Source organism: Orcinus orca, chromosome 8 (genome assembly GCF_937001465.1).
Source record: "Orcinus orca chromosome 8, mOrcOrc1.1, whole genome shotgun sequence".
Taxonomy (NCBI): domain Eukaryota; kingdom Metazoa; phylum Chordata; class Mammalia; order Artiodactyla; family Delphinidae; genus Orcinus; species Orcinus orca.
Window position 1 is genome coordinate 65,599,115 of NC_064566.1, and position 16,322 is coordinate 65,615,436.

Here is a 16,322-nt window from a genome sequence, read left to right on the forward strand (position 1 = left end):
TAAAATATTGGCTTTATTCCCCATGTTGTAAAATATATCCTTGTAGCTTATTTTATACCTAATAGTTTGTACCACTTATTCCACTACCCCTACGTTGTCCCTCCCTCCTCCCCTCTCCCCACTGGTAACCACTAGTTTGTTCTCTATATCTGTGTCTGCTTCTTCCTTGTTATATTCACTAGCTTGTATTTTTTTTAGATTCCACATATAAGTGATATCATACAGTATTTGGCTTTCTCTGTCTGACTTATTTCACTGAGCATTATGCCCTCGGAGTACATCCATGTTGCTGCAAATGGCAAAATTTCGTTCCTTTTTTATGGCTGGATAGTATTCCATTGTATGTATGTATGTATGTGTGTGTATATATATATATATATATATATATATATATAGCACATCGAGAAGTATTTTATATTTACTTTTCGATTAAATACAAAGATATGCAAGGCTCTGTTTTTGACTATGGAAAACCAAAGCAAAGTCTTTGGTCTCTGCTTCTGAGGCATTTCCAGTCTATTTTAAGAGTCAAGATATACATAGTTGATTAAAAATTGTTAATATAATCAGATAGTGTATATTAACAATCTGGTACATCACAAAGTGGTCGGCTATTTGTCCAACATGTACCCTTGAACTATTTCTGAGCACATAACACAATGTGTTCTGACAAACCCCATGCGCTCGTTTTTTTTTTAACATCTTTATTGGAGTATAATTGCTTTACAATGGTATGCTAGTTTCTGCTTTATAACAAAGTGAATCAGTTATTCATATACATATATCTCCATATCTCCTCCCTCTTGTGTCTCCCTCCCACCCTCCATATCCCACCCTCTAGGTGGTCGCAAAGCACCAAGCTGATCTCCCTGTGCTATGTGGCTGCTTCCCACTAGCTATTTTACATTTGGTAGTGTATATATGTCCATGCCACTCTCTCACTTCGTCCCAGCTTACCCTTCCCCCTCCCCGTGTCCTCAAGTCCATTCTCTACATCTGCGTCTTTATTTCTGTCCTACCCCTAGGTTCTTCATAACCAAAATTTGTTTTAAGATTCCATATATATCTGTTAGCATATGGTATTTGTTTTTCTCTTTCTGACATAGTCACTCTGTATGACAGACTCTAGGTCCATCCACCTCACTACAAATAACTCAGTTTCCTTTCTTTTGATGGCTGAGAAATATTCCATTGTGTATATGCACGACATCTTCTTTATCCATTCATCTGTCAATGGACACTTAGGTTGCTTCCATGTCCTGGCTATTGTAAATAAAGCTGGAAGTATCATTGTGGTACATGACTCTTTCTGAATTATGGTTTTCTCAGGGTATATGCCCAGTAGTGGGATTGCTGAGTCGTATGGTAGCTCTATTTTTAGTTTTTTAAGGAACCTCCACACTGTTCTCCATAGTGGCTGTATCAATTTACATTCCCACCAACAATGCAAGAGGGTTCCCTTTTCTCCACACCCTCTCCAGCATTTATTGTGTGTAGATTTTTTGATGATGGCCATTCTGACTGGTGTGAGATGATACCTCATTGTGGTTTTGATTTGCATTTCCCTAATGATTAGTGATGTTGAACATCCTTTCATGTGTTTGTTGGCAATCTGTATGTCTTCTTTGGAGAAATGTCTATTTAGCTATTCTGCCCATTTTTGGATTGGGTTGTTTGTTATTTTGATATTGAGCTGTATGAGCTGCTTATATATTTTGGAGATTAGTGCTTTGTCAGTTGCTCCATTTGCAAATATTTCCTCCCATTCTGAAGGTTGTCTTTTTGTCTTGTTTATGGTTTCCTCTGCTGTGCAAAAGATTTGAAGTTTCATTAGGTCCCATTTGTTTATTTTTATTTCCATTTCTCTAGGAGATGGGTCAAAAGGGATCTTGCTGTGATTTATGTCATAGAGTGTTCTGCCTATGTTTTCCTCTAAGAGTTTTTTAGTGTCTGGCCTTACATTTAAGTCTTCAATCCATTTTAAGTTTATTTTTGTGTATGGTGTTAGGCAGTGTTTCATTCTTTTACATGTACCTATCCAGTTTTCCCAGCACCACTTATTGAAGAGGCTGTCTTTTCTCCATTGTATATTCTTGCCTCCTTTATCAAAAATAAGGTGACCATATGTGTGTGGGTTTATCTCTGGGCTTTCTATGCTGTTCCTTTGATCTATATGTCTGTTTCTGTGTCAGTACCATACTGTCTTGATTCCTGTAGCTTTGTAGTATATAGTATGAAGTCCGGGAGCCTGATTCCTCCAGCTCCGTTTTTTTCTCAAGATTGCTTTGGCTATTCGGGGTCTTTTGTGTTTCCATACAAATTGTGAAATTTTTTGTTCTAGTTTTGTGAAAAATGCCATTGGTACATTGATAGGGATTGCATTGAATCTGTAGATTGCTTTGGGTAGTATAGTCATTTTCACGATGTTGATTCTTCCAATCCAGGAACATGGTATATCTCTCCATCTGTTCCAATCATCTTTAATTTCTTTCATTAGTACCTTACAGTTTTCTGCATACAGGTCTTTTGTCTCCTCAGGTAGGTTTATTCCTAGGTATTTTATCTTTTTGTTGCAATGGTAAATGGGAGTGTTTCCTTAATTTCTCTTTCAGGTTTTTCATCCTTAGGGTATAGGAATGCAAGAGATTTCTGTGCATTAATTTTGTATCTTGCTACTTTACCAAATTCATTGATTAGCACTAGTAGTTTTCTGGTAGCATCTTTAGGATTCTCTATATATACTATCATGTCATCTGCAAACATTGACAGCTTTACATCTTCTTTTCTGATTTGGATTCCTTTTATTTTTTTTTCTTCTCAGATTGCTGTGGCTAAAATTTACAAAATATGTTAAATAATAGTGGTGAGTGTGGGCAACCTTGTCTTGTTCCTGATCTTAGTGGAAATGGTTTCAGTTTTCCACAATTGAAAATGATGTTGGCTGTGGGTTTGTCATACATGGCCTTTTTTATGTTGAGGTAAGTTCCCTCTATGCCTACTTTCTGGAGGGTTTTTTATCATAAATGGATGTTGAATTTTGTCGAAAGCTTTTTCTGCATCTATTGAGATGATCATATGGTTTTTAATCCTTCAATTTGTTAATATGGTGTATCACATTGATTGATTTGCATATATTGAAGAATCCTTGCATTCCTGGGAAAAAAACCCACTTGATCCCGGTGTATGATCCTTTTAATGTGCTGTCGGATCGTGTTTCATAATATTTTGTTCAGGACTTTTGCGTCTATATTCATCAGTGATATTGGCCTGTAGCTTTCTTTCTTTGTGACCTCTTTGTCTGGTTTTCGTATCAGGGTGATGGTGGCCTTGTAGAATGAGTTTGGGAGTGTTCCTCCCTCTGCTATATTTTGGAAGAGTTTGAGAAGGATAGGTGTTAGCTCTTCTCTAAATGTTTGATAGATTTCACCTGTGAAGCCATCTGGTCCTGGGCTTTTGTTTGTTGGAAGATTTTTAATCACAGTCTTAATTTCAGGGCTTGTGATTGCTCTGCTTATATTTTCTATTTCTTCCTGGTTCGGTGTTGGAAGGTTGTGCTTTTCTCAGAATTTGTCCATTTCTTCCAGGTTGTCCATTTTATTGGCATATAGTTGCTTGTAGTAATCTCTCATGATCCTTTGTATTTCTGCAGTGTCAGTTGTTACTTCTTTTTCATTTCTAATTTTATTGATTTGAGTCTTCTCCCTTTTCTTCTGGATGAGTCTGGCTAATGGTTTATCAATTTTGTTTATCTTCTCAAAGAACCAGGTTTTAGTTTTACTGATCTTTGCTATTTCCTTCATTTCTTTTTCATTTATTGCTGATCTACTCATTATGATTTCTTTCCTTCTGCTAATTTTGGGGTATTTTTGTTCTTCCTTCTCTAATTGCTTTAGGCGTAAGTTTAGGTTGTTTATTTGAGATGTTTCTTGTTTCTTGAGGTAGGATTGTATTGCTATAAACTTCCCTCTTAGAACCGCTTTTGCTGTGTCCCATAGGTTTTGGTTCGTTGTGTTTTCATTGTCATTTGTTTTTAGGTATTTTTTATTAGCTCTTTGATTTCTTCAGTGATCTGTTGGTTATTAAGTAGTGTATTGTTTAGCCTCCTTGTATCTGTATTATTTACACATTTTTTCCTGTAATTGATATCTAGTCTCATAGTGTTGTGGTCAGGAAAGATACTTGATATGATTTCAATTTTCTTAAATTTACCAAGGCTTGTTTTGTTACCCAAAGTACGATCTATCCTGGAGAATGTTCCATGGGCACTTGAGAAGAAAGTGTATTCTGTTGTTTTTGGATGGAAAGTCCTATAAATATCAATTGAGTCCATCTTGTTTAATGTATCATTTAAAGCTTGTGTTTCCTTATTTATTTTCAATTTGTTTGGTCTGTCCATTGGTGAAAGTGGGTGTTAAAGTCCCCTACTATGATTGTGTTATTGTTGATTTCCCCTTTTATGGCTGTTAGCATTTACCGTATGTATTGAGGTGCCCCTATGTTGGGTGCATAAATATATACAATTGTTATATCTTCTTCTTGGATTGCTCCCTTGATCATTATGTAGTGTCCTTATTTGTCTCTTGTTGTACTGTTTATTTTGAAGTCTGTTTTGCCTGAGAATTGTTACTCCAGCTTTCTTTTGATTTCTATTTGCATGGAGTATCTTTTTCCATCCCCTCACCTTCAGTCTGTATGTGTCCCTAGGTCTGAAGTGGGTCTCTTGTAGATAGCATATATACGGCTCTTGTTTTTGTATCCATTCAGCCAGTCTATGTCTTTTGGTTGGAGCATTTAATCCATTTACACTTAAGGTAATTATTGATATGTATGTTCCTATTACCATTTTCTTAATTGTTTTGAGTTTGTTATTGTAAGTCTTTTCCTTCTCCTGTGTTTCTTGCCTAGAGAAGTTCCTTTAGCATTTGTTGTAAAGCTGGTTTAGTGGTGCTGAATTCTCTTAGCTTTTGCTTGTCTGTAAATGTTTCAATTTCTCTGTCGAATCTGAATGAGAACCTTACTGGGTAGAGGAATCTTGGTTGTAGGTTTTGTCCTTTCACCACTTTAAATATATTCTGCTACTCCCTTTTGGCTTGCAGAGTTTCTGCTGAAAGATCAGCTGTTAACCTAATGGAGATTCCCTTGTATGTTATTTGTTGTTTCTCCTTTACTGCTTTTAATATTTTTTCTTTGTATTTAATTTCTGATAGTTTGATTGATAAGTGTTTGGGTGTGTTTCTCCTTGAGTTTACCCTGTATGGGACTCTCTGCACTTCCTGGACTTGATTAACTATTTCCTTTCCCATATTAGGGAAGTTTTCATCTATAATCTCTTAAAATATTTTCTCAGTCCCTTTCTTTTTCTCTTCTTCTTCTGGAACCCCAATAGTTTGAATGTTGGTGCATTTAATGTTGTCCCTGAGGTCTCTGAGACTGTCCTCAATTCTTTTCATTCTCTTTTCTTTATTCTGCTCTGCAGTAGTTATTTCCACTAATTTATCTTCCAGGTCACTTATCCGTTCTTCTGCCTCAGTTATTCTGCTATTGATTCCTTCTAGAGAATTTTAAAATTTCATTTATTGTGTTGTTCATCATTGCTTGTTTGCTCTTTATTTCTTCTAGGTCCTTGTTAAACATTTCTTGTATTTTCTCCATTCTATTTTTAAGATTTTGGATCATCTTTCCTATTATTACTCTGAATTCTTTTTCAGGTAGATTGCCTATTTCCTCTTCATTTGTTTGGTCTGGTGGGTTTTTAGCTTGCTCTTTCATCTGCTGTGTATTTCTCTGTCTTCTCATTTTGCTTAACTTACTGTATTTGGGTTCTCCTTTTTGCAGGCTGCAGGGTTGTAGCTCCCATTGTTTTTGGTATCTGCCCCCAGTGGCTAAGGTTTGTTCAGTGGGTTGTGTAGGCTTCATGGTGGAGGGGACTAGTGCCTGTGTCCTGGAGGATGACACTGGATCTTGTCTTTCTGGTGGGCAGGACCACGCCCGGTGGTGTGTTTTGGGGTGTCTGTGACTTATTATGATTTTAGGCATCCTCTCTGCTAATAGGTGGGGTTGTGTTCCTATCTTGCTAATTGTTTGGCATAGGGTGTCCAGCACTGTAGCTTGCTTGTCATTGAGTGGAGCTGGGTCTTAACGTTGAGATGGAGATCTCTGGGAGAGTTTTCGCTGTTTAATATTATGTGGAGTTGGGAGGTCTGTGGTTGACCAATGTCCTAAACTCGGCTCTTCCACCTCAGAGGCACAGGCCTGACAGCCAGCTGAAGCACCAAGGACCTGTCAGCCACACGGCTCAGAAGAAAAGGGAGAAAAATGAAAGAAAGAAAGAAAGAAAGAAAGGCAAAAATAAAATAAAATAAAGTTATTAAAATAAAAAATAATTATTAAGAATAAAAAATTAAAAGTAATTTAAAAAGAGGAAAAAAAGGAAAGAAAGAAGAGAGCAACCAAACCAAAATACAAATCCACGAATAATAATAAGCACTAAAAATGATACCTAAAAAATAAAAAGAAAATGGACAGACAGAACCATAGGTAATATGGTAAAACCAAAGCTATACAGACAAAATCACGCAAAGCATACACATACACACTCACAACAAGAGAAAAAGGATAAAAATGTATATATTGTTGCTTCCAAAGTCCACCACCTCAATTTTGGGATGATTCATTGTCTATTCAGGTATTCCACAGATGCAGGGTACATCAAGTTGATTGTGGAGATTTAATCCGCTACTCCTGAGGCTGATGGGAGAGATTTCCCTTTCTCTTCTTTGTTCGCACAGCTCCCGGGGTTCAGCTTTGGATTTGGCCCTGTCTCTGTGTGTAGGTCACCTGAGGGTGTCTGTTCTTCACCCAGACAGGACCGGGTTAAAGGAGTAGCAGATTAGGGGGCTCTGGCTCACTCAGGCGGGGCGGAGGGAGGGGTATGGAATGTGGGGTGAGCCTGCGACGTTAGAGGCTGGCGTGACATTGCACCAGCCTGAGGCGTGCCGTGTGTTCTCCCAGGGAAGTTGTCCCTGGGTCATGGGACCCTGGCAGTGGCAGGCTGCACAGGCTCCCGGGAGGGGAGGTGTGGATAGTGACCTGTGCTTGCACACAGGCTTCTTGGTGGCGGCAGCAGTAGCCTTAGCATCTCATGCCCATCTCTGGAGCTCATTTAGGTGGCACTCTTAATCCCCTCTCATCGCGCACCCCAAACAATGGTCTCTTGCCTCTTCGGCAGCTCCAGACTTTTTCCCGGACTCCCTTCTGGCTAGTTGTGGCACACTAGCCCCCTTCTGGCTGTGTTTACGCAGCCAACCCCAGTCCTCTCCCTGGAATCTGACCTCCGAAGCCTGAGCCTCAGCTCCCAGACTAGACTCGCCCCGGCAGGTGAGCAGACAAACCTCTCGGGCTGGTGAGTGCAGGTCAGCACTGATCCTCTGTGCGGGAATCTCTCCACTCTGCCCTCTGCACCCCTGTTGCTGTGCTCTCCTCTGTGGCTCTGAAGCTTCCCTCCCACCACCCCCCATCTCCGCCAGTGAAGGGGCTTCCTAGTGTGTGGAAACCTTTCCTCCTTCACAGCTCCCTCCCACTGGTGCAGGTCCCGTCCCTATCCTTTTGTCTCTGTTTTTTCTTTTTTCTTTTGCCGTACCCAGGTATGTGGGGAGTCTCTTGCCTTTTGGGAAGTCTGAGGTCTTCTGCCAGCGTTCAGTGGGTGTTCTGTAGGCGTTGTTTCACATGTAGATGCATTTCTGATGTATTTGTTGGGAGGAAGGCGATCTCCACATCTCACTCCTCTGCCATCATGAAGGTCTCTCCCCCATGTGCTTCTTATTCACATATCCTTCATAATAACATTGGAGACTTTCCTAGGTGCAACATCTGTAAAGTTAGCAAAAGAAGTGAGTAAAGAAACACTAGCCCTGCTGAAAACACTCTTAGAATAGCAATTCTAGTTTCCAGAATCACCCCGAACCATCTATTGTTGGCTGAGGGCAAGCAGCAGGCAGGTTTCTGCAGAGAAATGGAGCTCAGGAGGAGAGAAGTGTCTGGTACTAGGATGGACCCTGGTGGTGGAGATTTGTGGCAAAAGAGGCTTTTCTGCCGTGGGAGCGTTCCGTCTTCTTGGCTAGCAGCTCTCATGATAGGCACCCATTTATCAAATGCAACAAGCTTAGAGAAATGATAGCTATTACTCAGGAAGCACTCATTATGTGCCAGATTCTATACTAGATGCATCACACCTGTTATCAAAAAAATCCTCATCAGACTATGAGAGATGGGCATTAATTATTCCCTCTCTTACCAATGAAGAACTGAGACTCACAAAATATAACTTGACAAAGGTAATACTTTCACTAAGTAATACAGAATTTAAACCCAGGCTGCTTAGCTCTAAAAATCTTTTCTGTACAGCAATATCTTCAAATTGGGATAGATACTACTATAGGTTCACTAAGACTCTCTAAAGGGTATATAGCACAGAGAGTTTTAAAGAAATTTATTTCCAGATCTTCCTCCCATCTGTTGTTTTCTAAAATGAATCTGAATGAGAAGCCTCCTGAATGTTCTTCTTTACCACCTCCCCTTTCACAATCTCCCTTCGACTTTTCAGAAGAAAGTCATACCTCTCACCTAAACTGGATCCATTCTCATCACTAAGCATGCACGGAAGGGGTAAAAACATACAGGGTACCAAAGCAGTGGAGAACTCAAAATATTGGTGCCATTGTCGCTGAAGTGAATGACTTTAATGACTAGGTAGCAAATGTCTTGAAATTTGGGTCCTTTGTAAATAGATCCATAAATTAGAAGATTGCTTTCAGCAAAGACTTCTTGATTGTGTTGTCACTGATGGATCAGATTATTCTGATGCTGAATCAGTTACGTCACTTTGGGCATATATAACTTAAAAAGGAGTTCAAGTAATTAAGTGAAATTCCTACAAAAATCTTTTCATTACCATCTAGTTTTTTATGAGAATAAAGTTTCTCAGGACTGTGATTTAGTTTTTAAGATTTAGAATAGAAAATATGCTGAGCCTTATCTTTTCTATCAATGAGTAATATTCATCCATGGATGCATGCAATAATTTTTAATTAACAATCTTTCACAAATATTATTAAGAAATAAATTTTCAATAAAATGTTACTTCTATATTTAATAGCTTATTTTGTAAAATATTTAATGTTTATGTCATTCCAATAAATTGTGTATTACTAAAAACTATAAGGATAACAATCCAGATTATATTGGTCCCATGAAATTTTTAAAAAGTAATTTTAATTTTTATACCTATTTTGTTGTAGAAAAGTATGATAGGCCGATGAGTTTTTTAAAAATACATTTCAAGAATAACATACAACATTTAGGTATAATTTTGTAAGAAAATAGAATAAAAACATGAGATCAAGTGAAAAAGGAAATCCTATAAAATTTTAGACTATAATAGAAGAGTCTGTGTAGGTACTTTTGATATGGATGAGGGTAAATATCAAATCATTTAATGTGCATACATTTTTATAAAGTGATAATACATTTTTATTTTAAAACTTATACTATTTGCAACATCTATCCCTGAACTTTTATCCTCTGAAACTATATACAATTATGATTAAAGCAACTTAGAATCTACTTAAAAATATGTGAGAGCATACATAAAACTTGGTTTTAAAACTTTCATTTGGTGCTACTCAAGGATAAAAGCTTAAAGACCATTGTTCTACAGACCTTTTCCCTCCATGATATGACTTATTGCTAATAAGAAAGGCAGTACACCAGTTCATTCAAGAGCTTAAGCTCTGGAATGAAACACACTGGTGTTCCAGCCTTCTCTTATTTTTAATCTTAATCTTTTTAATCTTAGACAAGTTACTTAAGCTCTCTAAACTGCTTTATCCAAATCTGTATAATGGAGATTATGAAGATAAGCTGTAGAATCATTGTGAAGATTACATGAAATTAATCATGTTAAGCTTTTAGAAAAATTCCTGAACATAGTAAGTGCCATGTATATACAATCATAAAAGTTTTCATAGACAAGAGATTTCAGAGGGGAGATAAGTGTATGTTCTTGGGCTGTGGTTCCAGAGGGAATGGGGCTTGGTATGGTTTCAGAGAATGAGTACATAAAGCTCAAAAGGAGGGAAAAAAAATCGTCCGCTGAGGCGGCAGAAATACTATGAGCCACAATGGTGGGAGAGCACAAAGCTTCAAATGGAAAAGTGAAGAGCTGCACTTTAAAAATGAAGTTGGCAACAAAATAATCCTAATTGTATGAAATGAAGCTAGATTTCCTCTGCCCATGCCCTAATGCCTGCACTGTTTCTATCCTACCTTTTTAAAAAAATTATAATCTTACAGTTTCTGTTTTCTTATATTTCTGAATTTTGAAATTCAGCATGTCCTTGGCCATAGTCCCTCAACTTGACTCCTACTTACAGTTTAACTCTGTTACTCCTACTTCTTTGTCTGGCTCTGAATCTGAGTTCTACTTATGTTTTGTGTTTTCCCTGAATGGACTCTGAAATGATATCATACTCTACCTCTTCCCTGGGAGTATGTGGGAGAGAACACAAAATATCAAGAGCTCAGATGTTGAAGTCTAATTGATATGGGTTAAAATCCCAACTCAACCACGACCTGTGTAGTCTTGGGAAACTCAGAACTTGTCTGAGCCTCAGTTTTCTCTTTTTTTCAATGGGGATACTTTCTAATCAACAGAGTTGCTATAAAGGCTGAAGGACTTATGTCACAAAAAGCAATAGCTCAATTAACATTCAGAAAATAATAATTCTTACTATAATTACTATTCCTTTTGCAATGAATGGAGCCATTTAATGGAGTCCTGCTTAACTTTGAAATAAATATTTTGCAAAATAAAACACATTACCTATGTCCTCTAGACAGTTGAAGATGAATTGTAATGTCAAAAGTCACAAATTTCATGTTTTCTCTGGAACCAGAAAAAAAAATGAAAAGTAACCACCAGAACTGGAAAGCAAGGGAACACATAAAGGCTGGAAAGATCTGTTTCTACGTGCTGTTACAGACTGAAGTGAGAGTGACTGTGTTGATGATTATAAAAAGGTTTTACTACTTTTCAGGATCTAAAGGAGGAGTAATAGGCAGAAGCAACAGAATGGAACACAGACTGGCTTAGCCTATTCCATTGGTTAATCAGTCCGTTGTGACCAGATTGACACCATTCAACTCTACAAAGATTTATTAAATACTCACTGGGCATCTAGAATGTACAGAATCCCAATACAGAATGAATTTTATGGTTGATTTTATTACTTTGAATCAGGCTTTCAATTGTAGTTGTAAACCAAATGAGAAAATCATTTAGATTTTAAATCATTAAGACAAACTAATTTTTTTTTTCAATTTTCTTTTTGTCAACAGGATTTGCTAGTCCGCTTACTGGGATAGCAGATGCCTCCCAAAGCAGTATGCACAATGCCTTGCACATCTACATGAATGGAACGATGTCCCAAGTACCGGGATCTGCCAACGATCCCATTTTCCTTCTTCATCATGCATTTGTCGACAGGTTGGTTAGCACTTCTTCATAAATTATGTGCTTATTTGTTTTAAATGTAGTGGATGGCATGAAGATATACAAAAAGCCAACAGGCACATAAAGGTACGCACACCATCACTAGTCATTAGGGAAGCACAAATTAAAACCAAAATGAGATAGTACCTCATGCTTGTTAGAATGGCCATCATCAAAAAAAACAAGAGATAAATGCTGTCCTGGATGTGCAGAAAAGGGAATCCTTGTGCGCTATTGGTGAAATTGTAAACTGGTATAGCCACTATGGAAAACAACATAGAGGATTCTCAAAAAATTAAAAATAAAACTGCCAAATGATCTGGCAATTCCAATTCTGGGAATATATCCAAAGGAAACAAAACCACTAACTTGTAAAGGACACCCCCATTTTCATAGCAGCATTATCTACAATACCTAAGATATGGGAACAACATAAGGGTCCATCAATGGATGAATGGCTGAAGAAGTTATCACCATCTCTACCTCACTCATGTTTCAGGAACATGGACATAATATCAAATAACTAAGTGACTATTAGCCTGGAAGATTATTAGGCAGGTTTTTATTGCCTTCTTGGCAACGCTAATATTATAAGAATTAAATAATATCCCAAGTCAAGTTTTATTTAGAAATTAGTTTTTAAGAAAGTATATAAGCACCAAAATTATGATAACAATATAACATCAAAACCACCAAAACTATACATCAAGGAGGGAGGAAGATTGTGGGGGAAAACATCTTACCAGAACAGATAGACTGAACTCTGTTTACTGAGTCATTTTTATATCATATTGTCTTTGTGAATTTTTGGCATTTTTTTGATCTTTAGTGCCATCCCATGAACTTTAAAGAAGCTAGATTTCCTAGATACCTTGATGCCCCAGACAAGGAATATGCAAACTATGGCTTATAGGCCAAATCTGTCTCCTACCTTATTTGTAAATAAAGTTTTATTAGAACACAACCACAATCATTCATCTACATATTTTCTATGGCTGCTTTCACACTACAATGGCCAAGTTGAACCAAGACCATATAGTGCACAAAATAGAAAATATTTAGTTCCTGGCCCTTTACAGAGAAAGTTTCCTGACCCCTGCCAAACCAGAGAATTCCATATTTATATGCCAGGTAAGAGAAAGAGGTTGATATTTATCTAGCCCACCTATATCTATATTTATAGAAAATGCTATAACTTAATTCAATGTCTGGAGGCATTTTTTTAAATAGAGATAAAGGCTATTATGAAGATATACAGCTTTTAGAAGCCACTCTCCCACCTTTGAAAATTAAAATTTTCTCTTTCTTAGAATTCTCTGTTAATCCTATCTTACTATTAGATACCTGCATGATTATTAAAGTAACTCAAAAATAATAAGCAAATGTCAAAGTAGTTTCTCATTCAGCCCTTGTAGGCAAGCTGATGAAGATTCTGGGTATGGAGAGGGAGGAAAAATCATCATTATAAAGAAGGATAGAGACCTGCGGATTGCCACAAAGTACTGTGGCATCTGAGCTTTCCTCTCAAGTCTCTTCTTAATAGAGATGCATTTCTTCAATCAGGTGGTCTTTTCGCTGCTGTTCAGTTATTCACAAATATATTTATTGAGCACCTACTATGTGCTGAGTACATTTGCCTGAATATTCCACATTCATTGTTGCTTCTATGCATTGCACTTACCAGTCTCCAAATCTGGAACATATTTTCCTTGACTTATCTAATTTCTATACAATCTTCAAGACTAGTTTCAATTGTTAGCTCTTCCATGAAGAATGACCATGCCTATCTAAAATCATTTCTCTCATCTAAGGGTGTGTTGGAACCAGCCCAAATTGGCTAGCAAGATTGAATTATGTACATATTTTCCCAACTTTGCATTCAGTGACCTCAGGCTGTAGCTTGAAACCAGTATTGGTAGGAGTGTTTACATCAGGAAACTGGCAAGTGCTACAAATCAGGGCTTTCACTCTGAGAGAGCTGGTTGTTAAAATAATGGCCAGCATACCGCTGCTCCCATCTGTTAACTCACATCACTTTCTCTCTCTACTTCTTATTTTGGACACATCATTTATATCGTTCTTATTGATTATGTGCTTTCCTTACTGATTATTTGTGCTTTGTCTCTATGACTAATCTCTGAGCTACTTAATGGTGGGACCCACGCCTTGAATTCTATTTGCTTTTCTCACAATGTTTTCTTTAGCTTGTAATTAGTAGATGTGTAATACATTTCTATCAAATGAATAAATGATTGAAAACAAACTTAGCAAGTTACATTTATCATAGCTACAAAGGAAACTGCAGAGAAATCATTTTAACTAAAAAACACTTTTTGCAAGTCTTGTAAAACACAAATCATTCAATGCTATAAACATGTTTTAAGATTTATCATGTTAAAAAAAAAAGATTCAGCATGTTTTAGATTTAGCAAGGTCTAGACCATTAGACCTTGTTTTAGGCACTGATTAAACAGAATAATGAGACAAGATCACTGGCTTGAAAAAGCTTAGTCCAGTGGGAAATACAAACAAGTAAACAACTATAGTACATTATAATTCACACAGTCGTAGGAGACATTCTTGGAAAGCTACATAAAAAGGATGATATATGAACTGAGCCCTGAAGAGCAGCAGGCCTACAAGACAAGAATGGATAATCAAGGATTGAGAACATAACTCTTACCTCATTGAAACCAAGCACAAGCTCAAAGTATGAACTGAAGAAGAAAATGAAGCTTAGGGTCCAAAATAAGGAAATATGCCTCAGTGGCCAGTTAGCTCACCACCAAAATGTGCCATTGTTGGGCAAATAAAGACATAAAGTAATTACAGTTATCTCTACCACTTTTAAGTAAAAAAAAGGAAAAATCAGAGAATGGATCTAATACAATGATTTTAAAATATAATATGTATTTAGTTTTTACTATGTGCTAGGCACTGTTATAAACTCTTTACAAGTTTTATTTTATTTAATCCACACCAACAAGTCTGTAATGTTCTAGATTAAAAAAGAGAGATGGAGAAGTTCAGTAACTGTCCCAAGATTACACAGCTAGTAAAGTGTGGAGTTGAGAGTTAAACAATGCAGTCTTACTACAGAGCCATGTTCTTAACCACTGTGGAGAATTCCTTGCAAAATGCAAAGACAAGTTTTCCTTCTGACTGCTCTTAGACTGAGGATAAATCATTTTCATTAAAAATTCATTCATTCAGCAAACATTTTAAGTTTCTTCTATATTCTAGATCCCATGCCATGTACCACGCCTTTTTAATTTATTGGTATGAATGACCTCCAGAGGCTTATAGTCCTTCAAAAAAGATAGAAAAGGAAAAAAAAAAAAACCAACATAGCAATGTAGCACTGTCTATAACAGAAGTGTAAGGGGTATGTGAATCCAGAGAAGGAAGAGCTTAAATTATATAAGAATGGCCCAAACTGGAAGCACCTGACAACATCAAATGCTGGTGAAGATGTGGAGCTACAAGAACTCTCATTCATTGCTGGTGGAAATGCAAACTGGTGCAACCAACTTGGAAGACAGTGTGCAGCTTCTTATAAAACTAAACATATTCTTACCATACGATCCAGTAATCATGCTCCTTGGTGTTTACACAAAGGAGTTGAAAATATATGTCCACACAAAACCCTGCACATGGATGTGTATAACAACTTTATAATTTCCAAAACTTGGAGGCAAGCAAAACGTCCTTCAGTATGTAAGTGGATAAATAAATGGTGGTACATCCAGACAATGGGATATTATTTAGTACTACAAAGAAATGAGCTATCAAGCCATGAGAAAACATGGGAAAAACTTAAATATATATTACTAAGTAAGAGAAGCCAATCTGAAAACGTTATGTATTGCATGGTTCCAACTATATAACATTCTGGTAAAAGCAAAACTGTGGACTTTATAAAATGATCAGTTGTCGAGGTTGAGGGCATGAGGAATGAATAGGCAGAACACAAAGAATTTTTAGGGCAGTGAAAAAACTGTATGATAGCATAATGATGGATATGTCATTATACATTTGTCCAAACGCATAGAATGTATAACACCGGTAGTGAACCCTAAGGTAACCTATGGATTTTAGGTGACTATGATATGACATCGTAGGTTCATCAGTTATAACAAATGCACCATTCTGCTGGGGGATGATGATAAGGGGGAGGTTATGCATGTGGGGGGGAAGGGGATATTAGGAAATCTCTGTATCTTCCTTTAATTTTGTTGTAAGCCTAAAACATCTCTTTTAAAAAAGTCTTAAAAAGAAAGATAAGTATGGTTGTGACCTACTTAACATTTTTAAATAACTGAAATTATGACTGGTAACACTATACTGTTGTTGCCTAATATCAGATAGTGCACCATCAGGACTCTGATAAATAGAAATGTGATATGGACAGTGAGGGAACTGATGAATCTCTAAGAACTTGTCATAAAGCATACAATTTAGAAAAAAATTAACGACATTTACTTATACAAATTTAACCGAGGGAAGGCTGAGTAGCTCTTCTTATTTGAGTACTCTTCCCATGTTACTCATCAATAGTAACTAATAAATGAACCTAAGTATTTCTAGCATCTCTCTCTTTGTAAGGTGAAATAACAAACCTTTGTAATTTTCCAGAAATCACAAAGGTCATTTAAAAGATATTATACAAGATTTATGTCACTTTTTTTTATATTTAGGATCTGATTTGGGCAAGGCAAAATCAAAGTTGTCAGAGGAAACTTGGACACGATTAAGTAGGATTATGAGTGCCAAT

The 16,322-nt window shown here is 36.9% G+C and overlaps 1 protein-coding gene across 1 annotated transcript in view; it reads left to right on the forward strand.

The window, feature by feature from the left end:
- TYR (tyrosinase) overlaps window positions 1-16,322 on the forward strand; it is a 111,045-nt gene that overhangs the window by 47,970 nt on the left and 46,753 nt on the right. Inside the window, exon 3 of the mRNA XM_004271880.1 lies at window positions 11,395-11,542. Coding sequence (XP_004271928.1) covers window positions 11,395-11,542 — 148 coding nt within the window. The remainder of the gene's footprint in view (window positions 1-11,394; window positions 11,543-16,322) is intronic.